Source organism: Lepidothrix coronata, unplaced genomic scaffold (genome assembly GCF_001604755.1).
Source record: "Lepidothrix coronata isolate B3197 unplaced genomic scaffold, Lepidothrix_coronata-1.0 Scaffold110, whole genome shotgun sequence".
NCBI lineage: Eukaryota > Metazoa > Chordata > Aves > Passeriformes > Pipridae > Lepidothrix > Lepidothrix coronata.
The window spans coordinates 59,665-77,162 of NW_016690290.1; the positions used below are offsets into that span (position 1 = coordinate 59,665).

Below are 17,498 nucleotides of genomic sequence, written 5' to 3' on the forward strand. Positions count from 1 at the left end.
ATACTTTTCAGATGTGAGCCTGACTCTGACTTTCATTCCCAAGCATATCTGACCCCAGAAGAAGGAAAAAAAAAAAAAAGATGATGAGTAAACCGAAAGATAAAAAGCAAAAAAAAAAAAAAAAAAAAATTTAGGGTTACACCAGCAAATGCCACCTAATCTGTATTTATTTCCCATACTGTAACAACACTAGCCCAAGAGTGAGGAGAGGTTATGTATGCTGTTCACCATTCTCCGCTTGCCTGAAACACTTCCCAAGCCCCAAAAGCAGGAGTGGTTTCTCAGCACCAAAACACTTTGGGCTTTCCCCAAGGATAGTGGAGGAAAGAGTTTTGCAGCATCTCTCTAGGCTGACCATTTACCATCTAAAGGCTGACCATTTACCATCTAAAGGCTGACCATTTACCATCTAAAGGCTGAGGCAACTTTTCTGTCATTTATCTTTGGCTTTTGGAGAAAAACAACCTCTATCACTGATTTTTATGCACAAAACACTGTCTAGAACACAGGATTGCAGAGTTCACAGGGCACTAGGATCCATTTCCACATTTGTAGCACTGCTTCATACAGTTCTATAAAGGAATCATTGTGCTCCTCTTTCATAAAATTTGGTTTAGCACTCATCACAAGAGAACTTGATACCATTCTTTTAGTCTGCCTTCTTTTTTTTCCCTTAAATGAACAAAAACCTTCATAATTTAAGGAGGAGGTGTCAATGTAGGTATAATTTTACTAACCGTGCCACTCCATCATAGTCACCACCAATTCCTATCGATTCCGAACCTGCAATTTTCTTTACATGGTCAAAATGATCTGAAAGAAAATACCCAAGAAAACAACATCTTAGCATCCAGTAAAAGACAAATATTACAGTTCACACATATTGGAACAAGGCTGTTCACTTTGATTGTGGATTCTCAATCAAACCCTTTTTAAAAAAAGTCAAAAGATATCCCATCAGACAGCAATCTTCAAAATAACAGCTACACTGATGAAATGCAGATGAGGAAAGAGACATGATCATCACAGCATATTTGTTCCCAACAAGTAGCCCAATTACACCAACAGAATTTTCATTATCCATTACATACTTATGTTTTCTCTCTTAATTACATAGGCTTAAGTTGTTTTCCAGAAAGTAACAATTACTTTGGGATTCATGGTTCTCGGCTCCGTTTGTAAGCGTCATGTCCTCCAGCTACACTCACCTTGTACCTCTTGTTATTGTTTAATGAATATTAGCACCAAAAATACCTAGAGTTTGGCTAAGGTGTGGAAGGAATAAACAAGCATTTTTTTATAACTTCAAAAATTATGCATACACCAGGAAATTCATAGAATTTGTATGAATTCATTGAACCGACAAAACTACATTGACATCAAACCTGCAAGGGTAGAAATATTAACAACTTTTCTGCCACAGGCCAGTACATCTGCATTGAAAGTCACCATGATAATTCCCTTGTTCTTTTTCTGAAAGATAGGAAGAGACACGTGATGAGTGAACATTCAAGTGCCCTGCAAACCTCATGAGCTTCTTATATAGAACCTTCTGTGTCCATCTGTCAGTGAGCACAGCAACACTCTGTAAGTCAAAGCTCAGATGGCAACACGAGGCTTTGCCTCCCTGCCCCCTTCCCCTGGGTTCATTATACTCTCACATAGACTGAATCAGCAGAAGTGCAGTGCCTACATCAAACAACCAGAATTTCAAAGTATTTGCAAACACTTCATTTTTGTAGTCAAATACTAAAGACAACCCAAAAAAAATCTCTCAGAAGCAAATATGTAACCTGCTGCTCAGGAATCTGCTTCTAAATCAAATTCAGAGATGAGAAGGTTAAAAGTAAACACCATGACTTGAATGCACAGGTTTGCCTCAGCTAGCCAAACATTGCCATTAACCCCAAACCCAAAACCCCCAAGAAGCAAGACCAACAGCTAGCTTCCCTCAAAAAATGACAAAACAAAACCAAGAACGATATTGCTCACCAGTTGCTGGAGGATATCATCAGGAACATTTCTTGAGTGATTACAAATAGAAAATGCTGATGAATGGCTGAAAATTACTGGTGCTTTTGAGATACTCAGTGCAGCTTTTGCTGTGGAATACGAAGTATGAGATAAATCTATCAGCATTCCCAGGCGATTCATCTCCTTTACCACTTCCTAAAACAGATATACAGAAAACAGTGTCAGTATTAACTTTCCTTAAAGGAAACTGTTTAGCTGATATCTGTAAAGAGATAGACTAATTCTGCAGCTGTCAGCTAGTTGTAAGCATGCTATGCCAGTATTGGTTTCTCTGTACCTATTACTTTAATAGTAATTTATTCACTCACGATTAGCTAACACACCATCACATGCTCAAAACTTAGAAAACTTAGCCAATCTAAAATAAGTAATTTGAACTGTTATTCACATCTCACTGATTCCACATATGAATTCATACATCTGATCTGAATTAAAACAATTTTTCTAAATAAATCTAGTGCTTCTTTTAACCTAAAGAACATCACAGGGAATTTGGTTTGACTGAGCTCCGGTCATCTCCTAACTATCAAGAACTTCCAGTAATTAATTTTTAATGACAAGTTGCTTTTGAAAAGACAAGGCCAGAAGTTGTTAGTTGCATGACAGATTGCCCAGATTAGCATTTGAAAGAGATTCTTACTTGGCCAAATGGAGTCAGACCAATAACATTAGGATAAAAGTTGTGTATTCCTTTAGATGATGATTCAGACCTTAAAAAGGGGAGTGAGGGAGGAGAAACATCATATTATTATGGAGACTACAGAGTCAGCAACTGAAACCTCTTACCCTACACACAATAAAAATGTTTACCATATCATATAGCCAAATGTGGGGATAATGAGCTACGTAGTAAGTATCTTGTTTGGGCAGTGCTTTTTTGTTCATAACTGTTTTCAAGTTCATGAATGTTGATGTTTGTGAAGCAATGCAGGACAAGCAGAGAGGTAATTGTCAGAAATTTTCTGATTAAACAATCTTCCATGAGAGAACAAAGAGACACTGCAATGTTAGTTACCTGTCTGCCCTCTGTATGCAATTCCCCTGTCTCTCAGTAAGTGCAAGAAAGTATTTTGTCAATCCAGCAAAGAGTAGGTGCTAATATTCTGATACAGGAACTAAATACCTATCTCTGTAGCACCATATGGGACCTGCACTTTTGAGGTGGCCAGAGAGGGCAGTGTTGAAGGCTGCTGACAGCTGAGTTCTTACATAGCATTTACACTCTTTTATCTACATCATATGCATTTTTAGTACTTTTCTTTTTGTCTTTTTTGCCCTATGTAACTTTCCTAATATAGCAAAGGAATAGCAAATTTACCATCTTTATGTTGTTAACAAGTTTAAAAGTGTCCAACTGTCATCATTACAAGCCCTACATAACAGATGTAGTCTCCCACTTGACACATGGCAAATGATTTATCCCCCAAACCTATCATCCTTGACTTGGTTCAGAGTCTTTCACAGGTTAACTCTGTGTCTGAATCCATATTTCTCCCATCATGGAACTGCCACTCCTTTACATTAGAGAGACACACAAAAAAAAGCACATTAATTACCAAGGCGTATTGCAGGAATGTGTTAAAGTCATATAACGAACACCCAAGTCATAATACATCCTCAGCGTTGCCAAACTGCTGTCAATGGAGTGGCCACCTTCTATTCCAATCAAACACGCAATCCTTCTACTTTCAGAGATACCTGGAAACAAAAAAGGGAGATAATTCCAAAGTAATATCATGACAGATAAGAAGACGGCACTACTGAGCAACAATTGGTTTTGGAAATTGCAAGCAACGATACTGACATTTTCACAGAATAGGAATTTACAGTAGTTCATGTTTATCTGGCAAATATTCACATTACTGCAGTGGACCTGGATGGTGCACAGAGTCCATCGCTGCAGCCCAGTGGAAAAGTTGAGGTAAAGTTACTCTTAAAAGCAGGATAACTTGCCTGCTTGCAGGTCTCTGTCTTTTGTACTACCTCCTGCAATCACATTTTCACAAATTCTTTTACAAGAGCGAGCATCACCTTGGGAAGTTGTCACAAGTTCCAGCTCTTCGTAGCTGTTACACATCCTCTTGACAACATCAATTTGCTCTAAAGTCAGACGCACAGCATCCTTATTCTGAGCGCTGCAAAGAACATACACTGACCAAAACTGAAAGAGACGTTGACAACTAGATAACTTGTGTTTTGACTTGGAAACTTCCATTTGCTAATAGTTCATGGGCACAGACCAAAATAACTTCCTGCAGTTTACAAGGGATTTGCCACTATAGTTTTTCCCCAAAAGAAGACTTATGATGCAAGACAATAGCATCTACTCCAGACATGACTAAAGCCTCCTGACACACTCAGCTACTCCACAGTACATGCAGGAAAGCAGATGTGAGCTTCCTTTAATTTATATATCACAAAACAAATGCTGCTGTTTTGACTAACGGTACCTGAATTATAAAACACAAACTTTTGAAACACAAATGTTATGAAACAGTGTTGGGGGCTTTTTGGTTTTATTGTATTTTTCTTCTTCAACATAAAGAGCCAAAATCAAGGCCAGGAGTACTTGTGTGATTGGGAAGGAGGCAAATACAAAAATATGATCTCAGACTCACAACCATGGCAATACATACCTGAGCTCCCACATAACCAGCCTGAAGTTTCACAAGGTTTGTGTGGGTCTTGTTGAGTTCTCTTAAGTTGACTCTACTGATTCTATTTTGGTAAAGTATTCTCAGTTGCAGTACAAAGTCATTGTGGCTAGAATCAAAAACAAATTGGGCTTGTGATAGAAATAAGATGTTCCCTTTCTAAGCCAAATGTAATTTCTTCCACTTCCCTTAGACCATTAATTGCTAATAATCCTTGCAGCAATAGATGCTTAAAAGTCTCCCTTCTTTTCTGCCTTTTCTACTTCTCACCCCACCCCACCAGTGAGCAGGTTGGGGGTGTACCTTACACTGGGAGGGGACACAGCTGAGAAAGCTGACCCCAGCTGGCCAAAAGGATATGCCAGACCATATGGGTCATGCTCAGCATATAAAGTTGGGGAGAAGAAGAAGGAAGGCAGGGGACATTCAGAGTAGTAGTGTTTGTCGTCCGAAGAAATCATTATGCTTGATGGAGCCTTGCTTCCCAGGGATGGCTGAACACCTTAGTCATGGGAAGTAGTGAGTTAATTCCTTGTTTTGCTTTGCTTGTGTGTGGCTTTTGCTTTCTGTATGAAACTGTCTTTATCTGAACCCACGAGTTTTCTCACTTTTCTGATCCTCTCCCTCAGAGGGGCAAGTGAGCAAGTGGCTCTGTGGGGCTTAGTTGCCAGCTGGGGTTAAAGCATGACACCTGACCAGAAAATCACAAAGGTATTTAGAATAACCCAGTCCTATAGTAAGTACCCTCTGACCCAAAATTCCTTCCCAATACATCATTGCAACAGGAGCTAAGTGCTATATGCTAGTAACAACCTATGTCTCTACTGATCCAGACACACTTCAGCATTTCCTCCTCACTTATCAGGATTCACAAAGAGGGTTTAGTTGAACATGTTTTATATACCCATCGATTAAACGTGCATCTTGCATCAGCTCAATAGCTCTTTCTCTCATTGATTTCTCATAACTTAATGGCACAATATCAAAAAAGAACATCAACAGCCACAACAACTTTGTTGCATTTCTCTTCATTTCCGTTTTCCAGTTTGCTAAAGCAAAGAAATACCACAGGTATTCGCTGATGACAATGAAACAGCAAAATTTCCAGTCTGTGGAGGCTGGAGAGCCGAAATGCCTCTCCTTCTGGTAAGGCTGGTGTGAATTCTACAGTAGGAAAGAAAAAGAAAAGAAATAATAGTAAACAGAAGGGAAGATACATTGGAAACTGTGAAATCGCCACCTTCTCCCAAAGATTTTAAGATCATATAACCATTCCTTAAACTCTGCTGCTACCTTCAGCTTAATGCTGAAGAGAACCAACTCCTCAGTCACAGCTGGCAGAGTGAGCCTGACACACCCCAGACTCGGACCTCCCAAAAAGCCAGAAATGAACTGCTTCTAAGTAAGCTGTCTTCTTAAAACAAACAGCACATCAGAGTATTTTCAGAGGAAAGCTATTGAAATCTAACACTTTCCCAAACCTTATCAAGGACAATATGTGCCAAACTTGAAAGGGTTACTTTATTTCCATGAGGAAATGGCTATGACAACAACTTCAAGAGTAATCAGAGCACCTCCTGCACTTTTTTAAATACAGTACTCAAACACTTGGACAACAGTCTTTCAGGTGTCAGTAAAAAAGCATTTTTTCCAAACAGATTAGAAATAACTCCTGTTCTATGTAAAGTAAGTGTGAGATCTGCTAGGAGGTGAAAACACCTTTGCAGATAAAAGATGAGTTCACCCCCACCCCATTCAGAATAATTGGCAGCATATGCTATAAAGCTGAGAAGCACTTGCCTTCATTCATGGGAGTGACATCCTAATTCAAGGCAAGTACCCTCAGGGAGGACAGAGCTATAATGAAGCAGGATGGCCATATCTGCCATATGAGGATGCAATGATGGGAGTTTGCTCTTGCAAAATAGATAGATTTTAAATGAAAATTTTGCAGTAAAAAAAAGAAAAAGAATCTTTTTCTGCATTCTTCTGTCATTTACCATCTTCGGAACTATGGGCAAGCTGCCTGGCCCCTCCTCTCCTTTCCAGCAGGCAGGCCAGACCTCAGTGCAGAAGGTTCAGTAAACAGCTGCTATTTAAGTGGAGCAAATCTCAGTTAGGAATGGCATGCCTTTCATCTCATTTGAAGTCCTTATTTTCCATCTTATTTTGTATTAAAGTACTTAACAGCCATTACATTAATATTCAAATTTGTTGAATTATTGTGCCAAATCAAATATACAAAGTGCAATAAAATAGAGCTCACTGCTCAAGATAGTAACATATCCTGACGAATGAAGAAGGTTCATCCCCTCCACAGTCCAGTTATGCTGAGATCTTGTTGATAATCCTAGTGTAGCTCTGAATTACCTACTTCAGAACATGGCAGCAGCTTAGTTGCAAGAGCACAGAGAACAATAAGTGACCAGAACCCTAGGTAAAACTTCCTTGCTGACCACGGGCAAAAGCATGGATTCTTCCTATTCCTGAAGTAATAATTAAATATAATTAGTAAAACATAAATATTAAACATACTTTTAGGAGCAGAACACATGCATCATACTATGAAGTATATTTTTGAGAAAATATACTGAAATATATATATATATATAGATAGATAGATAGATAGATAGATAGATAGATAGATAAAATATATATACACTTTGAAATTCACCTTGTCATCAGGATAGTCTCTCAAATATTTCTCAGTTTTTGCTTGAAATTCTTTCTGCCATCACCAGCTCTAAATCATCATTCCTGGCATGTCAGGTTTATCTGTTCTCCTGCTTGGAAACCACCTTAGTGCTGTATTACAATTCATAGTTTCCAACTGGCTATTCCTTCACTGCCTATGCAAAGATGTAATGAAGTGTCACCAAGCAATGAGAAAACACGGTGCTGTTAAAGTTATTGCTTCAAACAGCGATAAAAGGAAATAAATACAGTAATGTTTGGAAGGCATTTCAGGATCTCCAGGGAAGAGAAAAGAACAAGCAGGATAGCTTGCCCCAAACTTCCTGGGGAAGAGGAATGCCCTAGAGGTAAGTACAGTATTTCTGTACACAGACAAAATGTGTTGCCCACATTTTCCAAATTAAAAGAACACTTTGTTTTCTTCCAGTCATGCCATACAAAGGAAAGACTTTGAGAAACAGTGATTCCTAGAAACACAACCATCCTCAAAATCCTTCAGATAGGAGTTGTAGGAATAGGTGTGCTTTCAGAAGAGTTTGTAACATGAAGGTCGAACTCATTTCACTTAGGAAGCCTTTTTTCCTTTTCCCTTCTGCATTTCAGAGAAAGTTGCAGGGAGAGCTGTGAGTGAGATCTCTCTCTCTCTCTGGAATGCCGAAGAGATAAGGTTCCTTCGCAGACGTGTTCAGGGCCTCCTCGAGCCAGAGGGCGGGGGAGGAAAGAGAGAAGATGAAAAGTGCTGAAAGAGCCCTGGAACTTGCCTTTCCCCTGAGGCCCAGTGCTGTCTTGGGGCACTGTGAGGTTTCTGTAAGTTTTTAGTGTCCTTGCCTCGGGAATAAACCTTTTTTGAATCCTTTCCACTGCTTTGGCATTTTGGGGGGAAAATACCTGTGTATATTTACTTTACAGGAGTACAGGCTTAGAAGTTTTTCTTCCGTACATATACATCAGAAATATGCATGCATTGTGAGACCCAAAAACTTTAATGGAACACGATTTCTACAACACTGTAAAGATTAGAGACCAGTGAGAAGTTGTTTCTTTTTTGCTTTGTGGCAACCATAGAGATTTCCCTCAGATGTCAAAGCACAAATACAGACTTACCCTTTTACCACAAATGCAGACTTTGTTACTACAGTGAAAAAAAAAGCCATGTATCTCTCATCTAGAAAATGTTAAATTTGTTTGTGGCAGCTCAGCATGCAAAATGTTAAAAAGAAAAGGTAAAAAAACTGCCCAAGCAACAGAATTCTAACAAGTTAGCACCACAAATGTAAATTAGTTTTTGTAGGCATGTTTTGGTTTCAAGTTTCTCAAACCAAAATGCAGGTCAGATCTGCAACCTGAGTCTCCAGAACTCAGCCAAATCCCAACAAAACAACTCCAAAGGGAAAAACTAAGATTTTACATCTTATTATCTGCTACTAGCCTTGTATAGGATAACTGCTATTCCAGAAATCCACATAATTTGTCCGTTCAAAATTCTTAATGAGAAAGTAGAAAATTTTGTCACATAATAAGACTGCTCTGACGCTATAAAATATGCTACACATTGTAGATTTTGGTTCAAATATTTACTGTTTTTCAATCTGTATGAAGTCCATAGAAATTTTCAGGAAGAATTTCAAGCAGGAGCTGTACCTACATGTTCTTCAAGTGGTTTGGCTACTAAAAGAAATTAAACTTATCTATACATTACCAAATCTCTATTCTCTCTATATTACAAAAATGCAAACACTACACAAAAATAAGAAGACGGTATATTAGCACTCCTGTTTAAACAACATTTAAAATACAAAACCCGCACAGCTTTTTTCCATGTTGACTGAGCAGAGTTAAAAAGCGGAAGTTAGCATTACATTTATAGCTTTTTGTTTGTTTGTTTATCTAAAGGCTCCTTGGAGCAGTTTACCTTCTTAGGATAATGCAGCTGAGTCGAAATCCACATTCCACTGTGTTGGATCCAACAGTTAAAGCTTGGCACCGAGTCTGCCTGGCATCAGAGCAGCAAGGAAGAAACGTCCTCTATTTCTTTATCTCACGTCACATCACAGGCTTCACACACAACAGGCATTTGGAAATTGCCCCTCTCAGAGATGCAAGGTCTGTGAACGAGCTTTCAGCTCCACCCACGTGGGAACCCACAAGCCTAGTGCTGTGCCGTGTTTGAAACCAGGCATTTCCTCCCTCTCGTGGCAGCCTGACTGTGCAGTCCCTAGTACATCTGTTCACTAACAGATGAGGTATTTAAAATTACTCTGTTTATATTGTTCAAAAATAGGTCCCTCTTAACACAGAGTAATTAAGGTTGGAAATGATTTCTGGTGGGATGTCATCTAGTTCAGCCACCTGATCCCAGGTAAGGTAACTTCAAAATTAGATCAGGTTGCTCAGGCCTTCATCCAGTGGAAGCTTTGATGTCTTCAAGTAAAAAGATTATACAAACTTTCCAGGCCCCTGTTTTAGTGCTTGCTCATTCACATTGACTATACCTAAGCCAATAAATATCTACCTCTTGTTACCTATACCTGCTGTATTTTAATCAGGACTTACAGTGCCATTGTATGATATTTGTAAAGGTCAAAATGTTTACAAGGTACAGGTGACCTTTTAAAAGACATTTATGTCTCTGAACCTACTGGGGATTTCCACTTCCTCTGTGGGAGCTGAAAGTTTGGAAACAAAGAAATCTGTGCAAAACCATGATGCTAAATTTTCAGAAGAAGTAAGGTTTGCTGATCATTATTATTATTTCACTTCATATTTTGTACAGAAAACCAAAAGGGCATTATGCTTTTGTTTATGATTTGATTGCAGAGAAATTATCAAGTCTCATGAGCAAAACTCCCACAGATCTGTTGCGCAAGTCATGTCTTAACTGGAACTATATTCATCATCAAGCCTCTAGTTCCCACAGGGCGTGGGCCTGGCCCGGCCTCGGGCTCGGAGGCTTCGCCTGTGCGGACAGTGCCATCGTGGGAGATGAGAGGGGAGCCCCGAACACACAGAAGAGAAGGACAGCTCTAAACCCGGGCAGCTGGAGCTCAGCTGTAAGGCAATCCATCTCAGAGAGGGTCACTCTAAACAAACCTACATCCTGAGAACCTCGCTGCAACCGTCCGAGCTCACTCGGCCCCGGCAGATGAACCTCAGGATTAAAGGGTGGGCTCAGTTCAGCGCACGCTGGGTCTCACCTATAAAATCCATTGCGCAGGCTCGAAGGCCTTACCCGCATTTGCAAAGCCCTGTATCACCAGAGCGCTTGTAACAAACATGGGTAGAGACCTTGCCCAAATCTTTGTTCGCGAAGACTGGCCATGAATGAATGAATGAAAGTTCCCACAAATTGGAAAACTTAAACAGAAACCCCCACATCACTGGGAATTCTGCTGAACTTTGCTAATTTGGTGAACTTCAGTTATAAACATTTATCATTCACTCCAGTGGACTGAAGAACCCCTGAGCAATACAAATGAAGTGTCAGGAGAAAAGACAAATATTTTCTCTATCTAATCTGAAGCTTGATCCAGGCCAGAGGCATTTTTATGCCTATGGCAGGAAACTATCTTCCATATTTCATTTAAAGCAGCAATTAATAGGTTCAGATTAATTATCCATTTGTAGCCTAGCTCATGTTTTATTGTTCATTTTAAACTTTTCAGATTCTCATCCTTATCTTCCAAAGTAAGTAAATATCACATAACCATCATTGCTTGCAATTTATTTTTCCCATTTTCTGTATTTTCTCTCCTTGCAAAGTCAAGTTTAATCTCTGATCTGATTTCTATCTAAAACACTATGTTTCTGCATGCCTGCAGAAAAACTAAGCTCACCAACTCCTCGTTTAGGAACAGTTTTTGCTGAGCCACTCAGCTCCTTCTTGGGCTTTTAACAGCTCACCTCTTTGCAGATTCAGAACTTCACTGATTTTTAAAGCTGCTAAAAGCCAAATTCTCCCTTTGGCTCACAGTAAGAGTTCTTCTATAATTTTCTTCTAATAGCCCTGGATGAACGTTAGCAGCTGTTTGTGTATAGTAATTAATATAATGTGGTATTTGTGATGTACATCCTTCCTGCAGAGTCCATCTGGCAGGACTGGTCTCTTAATAAGTATCCCAAGATCTATCTTTATTGTCCAGAATGTTGTTACACAGCTGTCTCTCCCTGATAATACCTATCCCTATGTTTATATCATGTTATATTCACCTCACACAGTTTTGGAGCAAGCTGAGAAGCTATAAAATAACTGCAGCACTTACGCAGATACCAGCTGCTGTCAGGACACAGAGGGATAACATTATGTTTTGGAACTATTTTTCACGCTAGAAAGGCTTGTTCCAGCCCCAGAGCAGCTTCACTAATTTCAATACTTACACTTCCAAACCACTGGTGTTTTTACTACCAGCACGGATTAACTTATAGCTTACTACAGCTGGGAAAGTAGGACTTCGCAAATGTAGATGCCTACTGTGGAAGTCATTTTAAACTTCAGTTTGGTTTTCAAAAAAAATCCTTATATTCTACCAACTCCTGACTTCATCTACACTATATAATAGCACTCTAGCATTTGGTATGGATATAGTTTTGTGTGTGAATCAGCTTTAGAATCACATGCAGTGTAATTGCTTAGGGACAAGCCACATTAACATAGTCTTAAAAGTTCTGCTTATGAAGTATTCAAACTTGGGGTTTTACTTCTTTGTAAAGATTGCAATCTCCAATTGCAAGGCTCTCAGTTTGGCATTTCTTGGGTACAGCTATCAGTGTTTCAATTAGAAACTGTTATAACAGGTTAGGAAGAGGAATCCCAGGTACCAGGACTTCTGTTTTCATAAAAATAGCAATACAGGCAGTCTTAATTGTTGCAAATTGAATTCCAGCTGTTTCTTCTACTTATTTTAGTATTAGTTTCAGGTCCTAAAATGAATTGAGTTCACCCTTGGAGGGGGTGGTGATGGGAAGTTCTTTGGTAGTTTTAATCTGTTTAAATCAGTATGTTTGCAACATATTTCTCAGAGAAGATCTTGTGATAAATATTAATCTATGCTTGGGAAATCAAGAGGTTAAAGAACCAACTCACTAAAAAACCTCTTTTTCCTGTGTTTCTCTGCTTTGTGGGTGCCTGAAGCTGCCACAGTTTCACGACTTAATTTGACTAGCATCCTGAAGACTGTTCAGATGATGCCATATAGTCTCAGGATATATAAGTACAGAACCACACCAGCTGGCACCTATTACCAAATGCAAAAGAAACAGGAAGTACAAAGATAAGGTTTTCTCTTCACAGAAAAAAGGCTACATATGAAGCACATGAAGATACAATCAAAGGTCCTAAGAAGGAAGTTAAGCTGAACGTTTCCTAAAGCTGAAAGCAAATAGCCCATAAGGAATGCAGATACCTTTCAGGATGAACACAAATGAGTACTATTCTGCCACCCACTAATATCTCTTGTCAACAACTTTTTATAAAAATACCAAAGTTGTTGTGGGTTCTCCTGGCTCAATACTCTGTCAGAACTAATTTCTATACTTTCTTGGAAAGAAAGATGGAGAAAGCAGCTGCAGGGGAAAAAAAAAAGCTGCAATAAGCTTATCTAGTAATCTAAATTATGCTTATTTTAAAATAATAGTAATATTTACAATTGATAATGCCCAAATAGTGAGGCAAGCCAAACAAAGTGGCTGTTTGTTTAGTTTAGCTATATGTTTGTTCTACAAAGGTATCAGGTACCCAGTTTAACTCTTGATTCAAGGAAGGTGAAAGTTCTTGCCACAATGTGGCAGGAACTTCCCAATTAAAATCATATTTAATCTGTAATCTGATGACAGATTGCTAATTGGCAGGATTAGAGACTCTTTCTGAGAACCAGGGTGCAAAACTAGCTTGCTTCAGATGGGTCGGCTTTTTTATTTGGAGGTTGTTCCCTCCCCCAAGAAAATAAAAATCAAAATCTTTTTAGCAAAACAATAGAAGAGGTCACAGAAGACTTGGGGACAGCAGAAGTTGTTTCCAACTCAGCTGGAGAATTTTAACCTAAAAAGGCTTCTGGAAACGTTACCAAAAAAAAAGGTACTTTCCCCACTCAGGACTGATTTCTATGTAAGCACTCTTTCCTGTTTAAAATCAAAATTGTCAGAGCTCTGTTTCTGCCACTTCCCACTCTAATTTTTCAGGAAGAGCAAATCTATTTATAATTTCATATCTATTTAAAGTAGTAGCTGCCCTCGTGACATTAGGCACCCACAGCCATGCAGGACATCAAGCTCCACTGGATGCCATGTTTCCTGTTTAGCATGGGTTTCTGAGAAGAGCCAATACTTTTGGTATCAGTGAGAAAACCTAAATTAGAGCAAGTCTACTTAGTCAGCTTCATTTTTGCTATCTAATAATGGGTTGATATTTTTTATTTGTGTTTCAAAGGCTTGCCTTTGTGTTTTGAGGTGATGCCTAAAAGTCATCATCATTGCTTGATCTGCAGATGACATCCAGGTAATCCTTGAGCAAAGCCTGAGTCCTTATTCATTCCTCTGCCTCCTTCACTGGAGCTCATGCCTGAAATATAGCAGCTACACTGTTTCTGGAGATGTTTTACCCTGTGCTCACAGCTGACAGCTCTGCTGGTGAAAGTGTAAGTCTAGACCTAACCTAAATCTTTCAGTGATGTAACGTGACCAATGTTTATGAATGCAGCATTGGAAATTACAGTTCTGTGCCTTGGCCAATGTAATTTTTTTTTCACTTTTTTTTACTCTCAGAATTATTATGAGGAACTGGAACATCACAAAGCTTAGGAAGGATCGAAACATTCAATCCACCGCAGTCGCTCATACTGTGCTATCAGCAGCAAGAAGGTGCGACCAGGTTATAGTGGTCACTGAAGCTCCAGAGAATGCTTCACATAACAACAGCCAGACTATGGTAGCAGAGGATGGTATCTTCTGGATTAAAAAAAGGAATTAACGTAATACAAGTGTATGAGAAAAGTTTCAAGTGTTCTGTCTGCCACTGACTTTAAACTTTTTTCTACATTTCTTTGCTTTAGAGCTCTTATTGTTTGCTACTTTTTCTGCCAAATTATAATTATTTTAAATTGTGCTCTTAAGACATAACAAAATCCCAAAGGTAATTCTGCATAAACATCAACAGTGGTATGTAGTGGATTCTACAACAGTAATGCATCTAACAAGTCATATGCCTAAACCCAAGTTACAGGACAAAGGAGAAGAGCAGCAAGCTAAACGTGAGTAGGGCACAGAAGGTCTGATATTGACAGTTATACATCTCTATACCACGACATAGCTACAAATACAAAAGACGTCCATTATATGGTAGATTTCTACTGTATTTACACTGAAACACATTCATTCTTATACCAACTTTCTAAATAATCAGCTTGTCACTTCATTAGCAATTCCTAAAGACTCATGCAATGACTTCTCTTTGCTGTGTATCTGCAACCAAGGGTACCAGGCACACATACAAGTAGGGTTTATTTTCCTACCCCAAGAAGTATTATGAACCTAAATGGAAATAAATTGACCAGTTATGCCTCTTGTCCAGACCACTCTGAACAAACTGGAAACTAAGGAAAATCACTCATTCAGTCTGTCAGAGGCTTTCAAAGTAATTATTAACTCAAATCTAAAAAATCTAAAATTTGCTGCAATTAAGTTAACTGCCTCAGAATCTAACATGAAGCACAATCATGTGCTCTTAAACATCCAGAGCTGTGGGCAAATAAGAGATCCTAGATATAATATTATTATTTTTTACGGAAATGTTAAGAAACTTCTAAGCATCTTTTTCTTGGGATGTCTTTGTTGGATCAGAAAATGTTCCAACTTAGGATCCATTATTACTGAGGTACTTTACAATCTACACAACATATTGTGATACTTAAGAACAGGTTTCTTTAATTGAGGAATTTGGCAGTAATTTGAATGAGGCAGTAGGTAAAAAATTGCTGTGATTCTATTGGAAAGAGAGCTCCCTTGCAGCCATGAGAGCAAATCACCATGGAAACTTTTTGCTAAGATGATATTAAAGCACAGCACGTACACTTACATCTCTCCTTTTGTAATAAGCAGTATTTTGTGATACAGTCTGGAGTGACTGAGTAAAAGGGCTATTTGCACAGCAAGAGACCAGGACTTACTCAGGACTACTGCAGAATTTTGCTATGCTCCAGAGCTGGCCAGTTGACAGTATATCTTGTTACAGAAGAAAAGTATTAGGAGATGAATGGATCTTATCCAACCAACTTGGTAAAGTCAAGTTGATAAACACACAGGAAAAATAGGTTTTTGAACTGGCCTCAAACTATTTTATCACCATGAGAAGCTAACTAAGTGTTTTCATGTTGTCATAGAATGATCTGTTTTTCCAGTCAGGATAAACCAAGCTCATACGCTCCACTGAAGTTGTAGTATCTTCTTACCTTCCCTCATGTAAACACCAAGTCTGGTATTTAATAGGAGAGCATCGCCTCTCCAGGGTGATCTTGTGCCTCTGGCTTTCACAATACAAGTATGTCTCCTCAGACTCTGCACTGGGATTTGATTACCCTCTGCATAAAGTCATACATGTGTTTACAAATATATCACGTTAGGACCCAAATTGAGAAATCTTATTCTTCTGTGTTAAGGCCAAAATTTGAGACATCATTCACACCACTTTGATCACTCTCAGTTCACAGAAGAGCTGTGCACAAAACCACAGGAGCACACAGGAAGACATACGCTGTCTTGAATCTGATGATACAAGTCATAACACGTTCCTTATTCTCTACAGAATACTAATCAGGTCTCAGCAAGCATCCTGTTTTGAGGTTTATTATGGTTTTGGCATCTTCTTGTCTTAGTTTTATATGTATCAGCCAATACTGCATGCCCAAGAGTCCTCTCTTTCTGTAGCTTTATCCCAACATAATTTCTATTAGAGCCAAAATCATAATTTGTTGGTCATAAATGAAAAACAGACTTTGTTAAACAACTCTACCTGCCTTATCAAAAATTAAATTGCAGAAAAAAGTCAGCAAACAGTGTGGATACAATGCTTTTGGCTGTTTAAATGGAGCTGGTTTAGTTTTATTATAAATTTTAGGTAAGGTAAAATTCATTTGTAGGGTATTTATAACCAGCTACCTGTCCAATAAGGACGACATGAAAAAGTCATGTGAGGACTTAGGGCCAGACTGAGATACATAAGTTGAATTGCGGAGATTTCAGATATTTCATTGCTTGTTTTTGACTAGCTCATTACTCAGCCTAAAGGGCTTTTCAGCCCAAATCAGCCTTTTGAAGAGCACAGTATACTAAGGCAGCTGCTGAACCCAAAGCCACAAGCTGGATCTCTATTTGTTTTGTTTTTAAAATGGATCTGAATCTGAGATGTAACCCACATTCCCAGAGAGAGAGAGAGATGTGACAGTAAGGTTCTTGCTTGTTATTGTGCTTGAGTGCCCTTCTTCCACTCAAAAGTCAAAAGGCTTAGAGAGCTAATGCACAGGTATCAGAAAGTTGAACCATGGCTATCAAAACAGTGAGAGTGGTTTACAGCATACCTGATATTTAGTGTAATTAGGAGCTGAAGCACCTGTTAGCAATTGGAAAATGGACAAATTAGTTTGTACCTACACAAGATGAAAATGTTACCATTTAAACACTACCATCTAATGTTTAGAGTTTTTTTCCCCCTACACTTATTCCTAGGGCTGACATTCTCCTACTCTTCTTACAGTGGGATTGCAAAGTTATCTCTAGTGGTCCAGTACTGTCCTCTCTCAACAAAACACCTCTGATGCCTGTTTAGTCACTCAGCATGTGAGTCCAATGCTTTTATCTAACCAAAAGAGTTTAGACAAAGGCAACAGCATCTGCCTTCCAGTTCAGTCTTGATCTAGGTGATGTCTGTCAGACTTCTACTTTTTTTCCCCTCCCACAGAGAATATTCAATTTCCTTTTCCTACATCCTCTCACTCATGTTTAAATGAGTACTTAGTAAACTGAATTGACCTTCTCCTCCTACTTGGACTAATGAATAGGTCTTATGGCAAGTATTTTGTCTTGGCATGGTCAGTTCCCTTCTGACTGTATTTGGACCAGGAATTCTTTAGG

The 17,498-nt window shown here is 38.8% G+C and overlaps 1 protein-coding gene and 1 long non-coding RNA gene across 4 annotated transcripts in view; one reads left to right on the forward strand and one right to left on the reverse strand.

The window, feature by feature from the left end:
- Positions 1-9,500, reverse strand: part of LOC108502025 (dipeptidase 2-like) — a 14,211-nt gene extending 4,711 nt beyond the window's left edge. The window contains exons 1-9 of one of the 3 annotated variants that reach the window (XM_017824486.1): positions 9,295-9,500; positions 5,593-5,737; positions 4,671-4,797; positions 4,066-4,195; positions 3,591-3,732; positions 2,675-2,744; positions 1,993-2,169; positions 1,386-1,473; positions 738-813 (exon numbers count right to left, since the gene is read on the reverse strand). In XM_017824486.1, the coding sequence (XP_017679975.1) occupies positions 738-813; positions 1,386-1,473; positions 1,993-2,169; positions 2,675-2,744; positions 3,591-3,732; positions 4,066-4,195; positions 4,671-4,797; positions 5,593-5,720 (938 nt within the window). In that variant the 5' untranslated portion in view covers positions 5,721-5,737; positions 9,295-9,500. Of the gene's footprint in view, positions 1-737; positions 814-1,385; positions 1,474-1,992; positions 2,170-2,674; positions 2,745-3,590; positions 3,733-4,065; positions 4,196-4,670; positions 4,798-5,592; positions 5,853-9,294 lie in introns of all 3 variants that reach the window. The other 2 variants (XM_017824485.1, XM_017824484.1) reach the window with 2 other exon arrangements.
- A 1,146-nt stretch (positions 9,501-10,646) lies between these two features.
- Positions 10,647-16,421, forward strand: LOC108501869. The gene is made up of 3 exons (XR_001876300.1): positions 10,647-11,066; positions 13,862-14,011; positions 14,139-16,421. It is a non-coding gene; the product is annotated as an uncharacterized LOC108501869 (long non-coding RNA).
- Positions 16,422-17,498: the final 1,077 nt, after the last annotated feature.